The 10236-nt window shown below is 32.9% G+C and overlaps 1 protein-coding gene across 1 annotated transcript; it reads right to left on the bottom strand.

The window, feature by feature from the left end:
- Positions 1-3973: 3973 nt before the first annotated feature.
- LOC147384096 (reactive oxygen species modulator-like protein) lies at positions 3974-9028 on the bottom strand. Its single transcript, XM_086426645.1, has 3 exons — positions 8872-9028; positions 8663-8700; positions 3974-4360 (listed from the first exon to the last, which is right to left on the bottom strand). The coding sequence occupies exons 1-3, from the start codon at positions 8942-8944 to the stop codon at positions 4247-4249; spliced, it is 225 nt and encodes a 74-aa protein (XP_086282771.1). The 5' UTR covers positions 8945-9028; the 3' UTR covers positions 3974-4246.
- Positions 9029-10236: the final 1208 nt, after the last annotated feature.

The raw sequence follows: 10236 nt of genomic DNA, 5'->3' as shown, positions 1-10236 counted from the left end.
AGATACGAGGGTAAGTTCGATGACTCGGTCACAAACCAACTATGGGTTAGTGTCTCAGTTGGAGAAAAGCAGGGAATAGATTAAAATGGATTAAATCGTCTCTCATTGGGATCGTCCATTTACAATATCAACACGTATTCCGAGGTGGACACGTGGTATCATTTGAAGAGATTTATTTTCTTTTTTAATGTAATAACTAATTTAGGTAAGGGTAATCTGATTAATTCCTAAGAAGGGTTAGAACTCTTTTAGGGCTTTTCTATAAAAAGGCCTTGAGGCTATTGAAAAGAAAAAGAAGGTGAAGGGGAAGAGGAGTTGAGGAGGCCATGTAACCAAAAGATGTTATTTCTAATGTACTGATTTCTTATGGCAAAGAGAGAAGAAGTTAGAACAAATCTTAATTTCGAAATTGAATGTAAAAGAAAAATATTACCTAAAAAGAAATGGTTGAGGCCTGCACAAAGTACTGTCCTAAAACGAAATTCACCCCTGCTACGGTACCACAGTCTGTAGGCGTTCGTTCTACAGGATTCAACAACCCACGTATCCAAAAGGGTACTCTAAATTGGAACGTAATTTCGAATTCGACGATGTTGTGTGCTCTCACAACGAATAATAAATTATTGATAATTCGAAAATATAAAATAACAGAGAAAATTAAGTAGTTTAAATCGATTAAACAATTAATATAAATAAAAGAGAAAAACGTCTAGAATTTTGAAATTAAAATTGGGCTTGGGCCTTGGTAATTAAAGCAAAAACGGGCCTTTGCGCACACCCACGTGAGGTGTAAATCTGAGAATTTGCACCCCTCCCTGCTCGCACGTCGTACGTGCGCACACGCATTAAGGTTTTTGGACCGGTGGATCCAAATTTCCATTAGAATCATGGGTTTCCCTCTTAGACTCCCGTGTACGCGCGTGAGCCCGCCTACTACTTCTATCTACTTTAAAGCTATTAGAAGCATAACTACTTAAGAATTGCAAATCAATTCTTCTCCTAGTCGATGTTGGACTAAAATTACTCAAGGCAAAATCAAAACATTCAACTAAACATAAAGCAATAAAGTAAAAAGCATAAAGTAAAAAGCAAAAAAGCAAACATGGGATTTAAATACCCTATGATTAATAGATTGATTTACCATATGGTTGCAATTACATGAATATTAAAGGGTTTTCTAATTCAACCCTTTAATTCCAACAAAAGATTCATAGTAAAACAACTCCTCGAACCCGTGGACGTAGGCATATTTGCTGAACCACATAAAAAATCTGTCTTCTATTTCTTTTTCATATTTTCATAATCGTTTTGGGGAATTGAATAAAAAATGGTGGTAGAGGTTGATTTATCCCAAAATCGGCCTCCACAATATATATAGGGGGCGGTTCAAGGGCCATATGTAAAAACATATGAAAAAACAATGGTCTTTCAAAATATGGGTTAGAAGTTTTGGATTGAGCTGATTTTTTGCAAGGATGGTCACTATGATGAGAAGATCATCCTCACAAAAAATCAGCTAAATTAGAAACTTCTAAATCCATCAAAAGTGATTTACAAATTATTGGCAAAAAATCAACGGTCCACATTCTAAATCACTTTTAATGGGGTTAGAAGTTTCAGATTGGACTGATTTTTTTTTTTGGATGATCTTCCCATCATAGAGATCATCCGCACAAAAAATCAACTCAATCCGAAATTTCTAACCTAAATTTTGAAAATTTATTAATGTTACATTGTTTTTACATATGTCCCTTGATCTTGACCCATATATATATATATATATATATGATAGATTCAAGTTATTTCTTCAATTCAAAATAAATTTGAAAATTTTCAAATATATGAAGATATTTTTTATTTTTTATTCAACTTTAAAAAATTAATGAAACTCTAAATAAATATTGCCTTAATCTTGAATATTTTCTAAAGAATGATATGTTTTCTGACATTAATAGTTTAAATTTATTTTTAGAACTAAAAGTTTTAAAGAAAATTTTACAAGTAGAAATAAAGATTCTTATCGAGAGATTGAATTACATAAAAGATTAGATTATTTCTCAAATGCATACATTGCTTATTTAATATCATTAACAATACCTACAACAATTGCTTTTGCCGGAAAAAAAAAAAGCTTTTCAAATTTTAAATCGATAAAATCTTACTTTGGTTCGACTATCTCACAAGAAAGATTTAATGGACTAGAAATATTATTGATTGAAAAAAGATATATTAGCAAAATCAGAACATAAAATCTTAATTAGTAATTTTGCATCTAAAAAGCAAGAAAAGTAAATTTTAAATATTTTTATTATTTAAACAAGTAATTATTATTATTTATAATAAAATAATAAATATAAAAAATGCATCACATTGAGGTTTCACCTTAGGCCTCAAAGTGTATTGAGCCGGCCCTAGGTCAACAAAGATTGAAAAGACCCAAAATCCCTCTATCATTACTACTAGAGCAATCAGAATAATATTTACACCATAGATTCTTGGATAGTACATAGAAATCTTTAAAAAAAAAAAAAATCTTACTGTGTTGTGTGTGTGTGTGAGAGCGAGATAATTTAGATTATATTTTTCTCTCATACATCCTCAATCTCCATATATAAAATACAACGGTGAATCACACTTTGCCAAAAAAAATTCTAGGGTATGAACGTTTCACTCCAACCATAGTGGAGTAGAGTCTACATTACCCCAGTTTATCATCTTTCCTCTTCACATCTTCTACTTTATTGTCTTTTCTCATCCTCCCCTCTTCAATGATATCTTTATAATTTTACTGTCTTTCTTCTTTTACCCACTTTTCAATAATACCCCCTGATTTCACTTTTTTTTTCTTTGAACTCAAGGATGATGCCGTAAGCATGTGCAAACTCTAATAGGATGCAGGTCACTTCCTTATATATATATATATATATATATATATATATATATATATATATATATATGGACAACAACCCTACATGTATACATATATATACATGGACAATGTTTTGTCCTATTATGACAAAAAGGTTTCAGAATGGACTAATTTTTTGTAAGGATGATCTCTATGGTGAAGAGATCATCCTCACAAAAAATCAGCTAATTCTAAAACTTCTAACTCTATGAAAAACGATTACAAACTAACGATAAAAATGAACAATCTATAATTCTTCAACTTGTAAAATGGGGGTAACAATTTCAGAATGGGCTGATTTTTTGTGAGGATGATCCCCTCACCATAAAAATCATCCTCATAAAAAATTGGCCAATTCCAAGACTTTTAACTTATATAGAACAAAACACGTTGTTTAGAACATTGTCTAGGAACCCGACAAGTGTAGGTTTGTACTATCATAATCCATTACGAGAAAGACAATCGAACAGCCATTGTAATGAGGGTGGATAAGATACTTTAATCTTCATGACCAGCCCCAAAACGTTGATGTTTATCAAGACTTGATGACACATAGGACACATCGCAACATTAGCCTAATCATATAAATTTGAGACATCGTGAACCCCTTTTTATCATAGTTGACCCGGTCATACAGATACTCCCACTAGTAACAAAACGGATCCCATGTATCGCGGAGTATCCATAATAGGTCTCCCCCCTCAACCACCAAACCATACCTTCTATTCAGTCCAAAGAATGCAACGGATCATGATTCGACCTGATTGGCCCACTATTAACTTATGTGGTGATCCTGTGGCATAACTTAGGATAACAACACTCATCCATTGAAAAGGCAGAGGGCCAATCTCCATCTCATACACACATGTTAACGCCACCAGCATCCAAAACAAACTTGGCTGTCCAGTCCAAACAGTCCCAACTTCTGAGTTCACATATCTTTTTTGGGGGTAAAAAAAACCAAATAAAAACTAGAGCAAGAAAAAAAAAGAAGAGCAGAGCATCAAACCCATCCTTGAGTTCTAATCTCTTTAAATCCTCAATTACTTGAAATAAAGTTTGAAATGTTCAAAGAAGGCCAAAACCATAATTTTGTTATTTTGTAACAAAAGAATGAATCATCCCAAGAACACAGTTTCAGGCAATGGTATAGATGCCATCAAAATGAAGGCTAACTTCCACTTGACAAAAGTTCTGCTCTTCATATTGTTAAAGAAGGCTTGTGTTGTATTTTTAAGAAAGTAAAACTGAACTTCAAACTAAATAAATATCCCTTCCAAACTAAAAATAATTTATTTGGTACACAAACTTGGCCAAACAAAGCTGAGGAGTGAGGACTCAATAAGATTTGCCACAATGTATTAAGCTCCCAGCACCCAAGAAAAGACCAAAAATGGCCGCACTCCCAAGTGTGGTCTGCCCAATGTATCGAATCTTCAATAGCCCTGGGACCTGCAAGGTTTTAAATGACCAACTTAGAAGAACTGGAAATAACAGATTAAAAGATTACCTCTTCACAGAATAACACTGATGTAAACAAGGTTTAAAATCTTAGATAAAAAGAATCAGTCTCGACAAAAACAATCCGAGAAAATCACAAAAAATATTAAATGTTTTAGGACCAATGCACTGATTCAGTTTCAGTCTCAAACAAGATATTTGGAGACTCTACAAAACTAAACCCATGGATGCAAGCATTAGTAGGTTGGTCACTTCTGTTTTTGCCTTGAATTGTACAACAATTATCTCAAATCTTAGACACCAGAGTGTGGGGCAGGTGCGAGGGTGAGAGCAAGATAACGGGAGCGCCAAGTTCAAAAATATATTAGGGTGTAGAGCGCCTCCAGAGCGTTATATAAATAATATACTCAAATATCAATTTTATTTTTGTATGCTTCATTTGCTTATTTATTCCATCATCACTTACTCTCTGTTGCTAAAGATAACCTTTTTACAATTTAGAATTGACAATTTTAAGAAAACAAACAAATTTCATATTGAAAAATATAATCATGGGTTCATAGCTGTTATATTTTCACTCACCCTATGTCCATGGAGTGGATGCATTTTTTTGTACTATTTACATAATTTGACTAGTATCACCAGTGTTTCTATGCTATTCCCACCTGGTTAATTATAACAACACAATTCTGATTAATATTATTATTTATTAGTAATTCAATAATCAATATAAGTTTTAACAATTGAAGTTTCTTCTAATTCGAAGGTTTTACATTAATTCTATGATTACAATTATATTTTAAAAAAATTCATTGTTACACTATTGTTGTCTTCTAATTGAAATATTCACCAATATTTTAAAAATTTATTGCAATGTTCGTTTTTTAAGGCCATACATGATTAATAATTATTTAAGAAATAAAAAATACTTAATATAATGGATAAAATGGGAATCTTCATGAAGAGCGGGTTTCAAACATCTTGGGAGAGGGTTCCCATATTTTGGCAGTGGGGATTGGAGAAGGATTCGCTCCCAAAGCGCAATAATGGGGATTGAGATTGGGAGCGTCACCTCTAATAAAAGATTGGGTTACTAAGACTCAGATACAACAACAATAGATTCCTCTGACACGCAATATGTTCATGAAGTTGGTTTCAACACTGTATAAGATGCAGCCAGTTCTTGAAATTTAATCATTTGGATTCACATTCCAGCACTTAAATTTAGGTCTGTTATGGCAAAGACTTGAATAGTTTGTATGGACACACCCATTAGGAATGCAAATGAGAAAAAAAAAAAACAGAATCTCTTACAGATAGGGTATAAAATGGGTCGGATTTGGGCTGGATTTGAGTATATCCAGATCCAAATTCAGCTTTGGATCCGAATCCGACTCAGTTCCTATTAGCTAACCATATCCAACCCATTTTGCTATCACTAAACCCTGTATCCAGATCCAACCTGTCCAAATTACTTGATTCAGGTCGGCTGGATCAGATAATTTCGAACCATTCAAAATTTTTTTGCTATATTTTTTTTTCTAATTGCTATAGTATTCTATTTTACCATTATATATATAATTCATGTTATATTAAAGTAGTAGAAGAAAGCTATCTTGAAAAACATAATAATATAATTTTCAAAGCAATATTTCATTCGGATCGAGGCGGATATAGGGATCCGATTCGGGTCAAAGGGGCATCAACCCATATCCGACCCTCCAAGGAACCAAACCCACTAAATTCGAATTCAAATCACTCGGATTTCGAATAAAATCCGACCCATTTTATACCCTACTTACAGAAGAGAGCGCTTGCCAAGCCCAAACCTTTGTTTTCCTTAGTAATTAATAATTTTATTACCGATCAGTACAAGAGAGTTGTTGTACTTATAAAAGATATATATATATATAAGCAATTACATTTAATTTATGCAGAAAATAATAAGCTGCCAAAAAATTGGCCGCACGGTGTTTCTATACGGTCAAAATGAAAGGAAACCTCCGGGTTTAAAAAAGGAACATATCACTAAAGATAGGACAAGTAGATATGGATAATTTCAGCTAAGCGTGTTGTGTTACATATTTTTAAACCTAGAAAAAATCATTTATGAGAGCATGATATTGCATGTGGCTAGAAAATCAACTTGATGCACCATAGATAAAACCATGATAAATAGCCAAATAAGCCAAGAACAAAATGCTTGACATAAACATCCTCAAGATACCTACCACCTCATCAACATCATCAACAACTGAGACTCTTTTGCAGAGAAACAAGTTAGTCCGGATTTGGTGGAGAATTATACTATTTGAGACTTCTTGGCATCAAATGGATGTAAGAAGTGGCAGAACAATAATAAAAAATACCTTGGGATAGGCATTTTGAGATGTGAATACCTATGAGTTGCACCAAATTGTTTGCCCCAAGGATAGTGCATATCCCGAGGTATTCTTTGTTAATGTTCTAGGGCAGTCTGGTCTTGGAACATTAGCCAAGTTATCACAGCACCCCCAACAACAACAACTTGGTTGATGCAAGAAAGAAACTCTAAAACCTTTATATGAGAGCATTGCTCCCTTGTATGGTGTTTAAGCACGAACAAACCTGGGACCACATTGTTGTGATGCAATAAATCAACCAATTACTATAAGCTCAAGCTCAACCATAGTCTAATCTTAGTCAACTTGCTGCTACATAGCAGTAGCATGTACATACCAGGACTCTACCCTAATACCCTTGAAATTAATCTCCTTAAAACATAGGCTAATATTGATTATAATATTCTTTTATTGTTTGAGAGTCAAATCGCATGTACCAACTGTTGATTTAAATTGCCTTTTATATTATTTTTTTCTCTTCAATAAAATTTTTAACTTATTAAAAAACAAAAAATTTAAATAGGGCTTAAACTGATGATAACAAAAATCAACAATTAAAGACAGCCTACAAGATCATGATAACCACATTACAACAGAATACTAGTGCCAAAGTCTCGATCAGTCAGTGACTACATAGATCTATTTGGTTAAGGTTCATATGGACCAACTTATATAAACTTAAAATGTGTACGTGGGAATGCAAAACCACATGCTGTGGGAAGTGTCCAAATTAAAGAAAAAAATAACACATCTAACACGTGCACAAACATATGTAGAGAAAAGTGGTTTACAAGTCGAAACATTATGAAACAACTACTTTCAAAATTAAATTTAATGCCACATTTGATAGGTTCAGGAGTTTGTGTGTATTATGACCAGGATTAATAGCCATTTGGAAAGTTGATATTTTTGTTCGCACATGGTTGTTGAGTCCAAATGGAGATGAATCGATGACTGATTTTTGGATTGGATAGAAAATCAGTCATTCTAAACTTCTAACCCAATCAAATAGGCATCCAATTTAAGGGTGAAAGTGGACAATCCATACCTGTTTATCTTGTAAGCCACTCATCACTATGCTAAAAACATTGAAATATAGTGGGCACCGTTAAAAAATCCTGTGAATTTTTTCAAAATTTCAGAAAAATTCATAAAAACAAGCCAATAAAATCACCGACTAAATTTTTTTTTGAAAATTACATATCGCCGACTCGTTTAATGACCCCCTTCCCTATTGAAGGATTCAATTGTGTTTCAGTTTTTAGATTTTAATTCCCTGAAATAATCCAAAATTCCAGCTCCAACTATGCCCCTCCCAATTCTTGATCTTGTCTGACTATTTCCATCGATCTCCAATGTGTGGCAAATTTCTGCAAGAGGAAAATCGAGGTATATTGTTGCTTTATCATTTCTTTCTTCTTCTTCAAGGTTTATTGATCTTTTTTCGGACCTTGATTCTTTCCTAAAACCTCATCAACCCAATACTTCTCATTCTTCCAAAATCATATTAAACATTCTTTTATAAAATAGAAACCTTCATGAATCCTCATTTTTTTCCCAAAACTTTCCCAGATTTATCTGAATTAATTGAAACTGATCCCCATCAAATAATTGCGAATCTCGTCTTAATTACTATGGGCAGGAGATCATACCCACTGAAAATTCAAGCATTGATTCATCTCCATATGGGTCCAATGTACATAAAACTCTTCCACAAATTCACTTACAATTCCATATCCTATCACATACTAACTATATGCCGTAAAATTTCGATATAAATTTATTATGTATCATTTGAAGAGTGATTTCAGTATTATGAATCAACAAACTAAATAAATAAATAAATTAAAAAAAAAAAATTTAATCATAAAAAGTATTGTGTTAAAGATGAATAAGGGATCAGAGACTTCACCTTATACCTAATAGCTTCATAAGTCCCATAAACGGCACCTACAGAAGAAAACCCATGAAATCGGATTGAAGATGAAATTATTAGCAGTTCAATTAAGTATAATTGGAATACAAAACAAAGAACATTGAATTAAACAAGAAAAAAAAACTGCTTTTTTCAAAGTGGAAAGTAGGGTTTTTAGGGTTTAGGATTTAAGGAGTTGAAATTACCGACAGCGCCTCCAACAGCACCACCGACTGCAACACCTGTAGTGACCCGAGCAAGACAGCTATCCCTCGCCATTACTTCTCTTCTTTGCCTCTCTCTCTCTCTGGTTTTTCGCTGAGTTGGATTTCACCTTCCTTTTACGAGACCGGTTTCCTGAACCCGAACGGTTCGGTCTTGGTTCTTTCCTAATTATAGTAGTTTTATAACTCGTTGCGTCGAATCGGCTCGGTTGGATTTCGACGTGACACGCACGACTCCGAAACGCGATAGAATCTACTCTTTGGGTCAACTCGGACGACTCAAAAGTGCACCTAGTCAAATCGGAAACTTGACCAGTTTAGCCCGGGTTTTATAAAATTCGGGAGCGACTACTTGCACACCACCAAGAATCGGTTGCACCCCATCACTTATATTTCTCATTGCCCCATATACTCTTGTTCTTTCCCTTTTTTTTTTTTTTTTTTTCGTTAAAAGACGATAAAGATGATTCTTTATCTATCTATTTTTGGTGAAGAGTAGAAAGAATAAAATGGAGTGCAACTTTCAAAGCAAATAGTTGTAGATCACAAGTAACCCAGAGCACCGCATAAAAAACATGGACAACAAAGAACAAACGGTTTGAAATTAGTAAAATATATTTTACAAACACGAATTGTGATGAGAGATTCTACCGAAAGTTACTGTTAATTATTGTTAAAGGTCCACAATAATATGAATGTTGATGTATTATCGACAATGTTATTCACGCTATATTTAAATTGCATAAGTTACACATGAATGAACTTTTAGAATATGGTTTAATAATGAATTTAATGTCTAGAAGAGATAACATATTATTAGACTATATCTATTAGATTAATTTCTTCTAGAATCGAACAAGAATTTGTTAGACTCTCTTATTATTACTATTATTACTACTGCTTTGAGATCTCTAAAATAAAGATGTTTTTTGATTTATTTTCATGTTTTCAATTGATGTATCGTTCAATCGATTGTCCAAATTTAGTTTTATATTTTTCTCAATTTTTTTTTCTTTTTAACAAACAACTATACTCTTTGATAGTACACGTGCCATGGTTTCAAATCTTTGACTCGAATGGGTCAACTCATCTTGGACAAGATAAGGCATTTAATTTGATTCACAATTATTTATATTTATATAAAAATAGTTTTAAGTTTTTTTTTTATAAAACATGGAATGAAGATTATAAGATTTTTAATCATAAATTCATATCTAATTCAGATAATAAATATTGAAACTCTATAAAAGTCAAGAGAGTTGTTATTGCCACACCAACTTTTACTTATTACACTCTAATTTCTTTAATTATTTATTGGATGATTATAAAAGCACCCCACCAATTAAT

The sequence above is a fragment of the Akebia trifoliata genome, chromosome 15, assembly GCF_017979445.1.
Source record: "Akebia trifoliata isolate Shusen 1 chromosome 15, ASM1797944v1, whole genome shotgun sequence".
Taxonomy (NCBI): Eukaryota; Viridiplantae; Streptophyta; class Magnoliopsida; order Ranunculales; family Lardizabalaceae; genus Akebia; species Akebia trifoliata.
The sequence above is the reverse complement of the archived record's forward strand: the minus strand, read 5'-3'. Positions and strand labels throughout refer to the sequence as shown.

Bases quoted from the DNA above. Each gene is read 5' to 3' on its own strand.
- LOC147384096 (XM_086426645.1), bottom strand. From the start codon at position 8,944: ATGGCGAGGGATAGCTGTCTTGCTCGGGTCACTACAGGTGTTGCAGTC. The intron at 8,701-8,871 runs GTAATTTCAACT...TTTCTTCTGTAG, and splicing joins TGCTGTTGGAGGCGCTGTCG to GTGCCGTTTATGGGACTTAT. The intron at 4,361-8,662 runs GTGAAGTCTCTG...AAAACCTTGCAG, and splicing joins ATGAAGCTATTAGGTATAAG to GTCCCAGGGCTATTGAAGAT.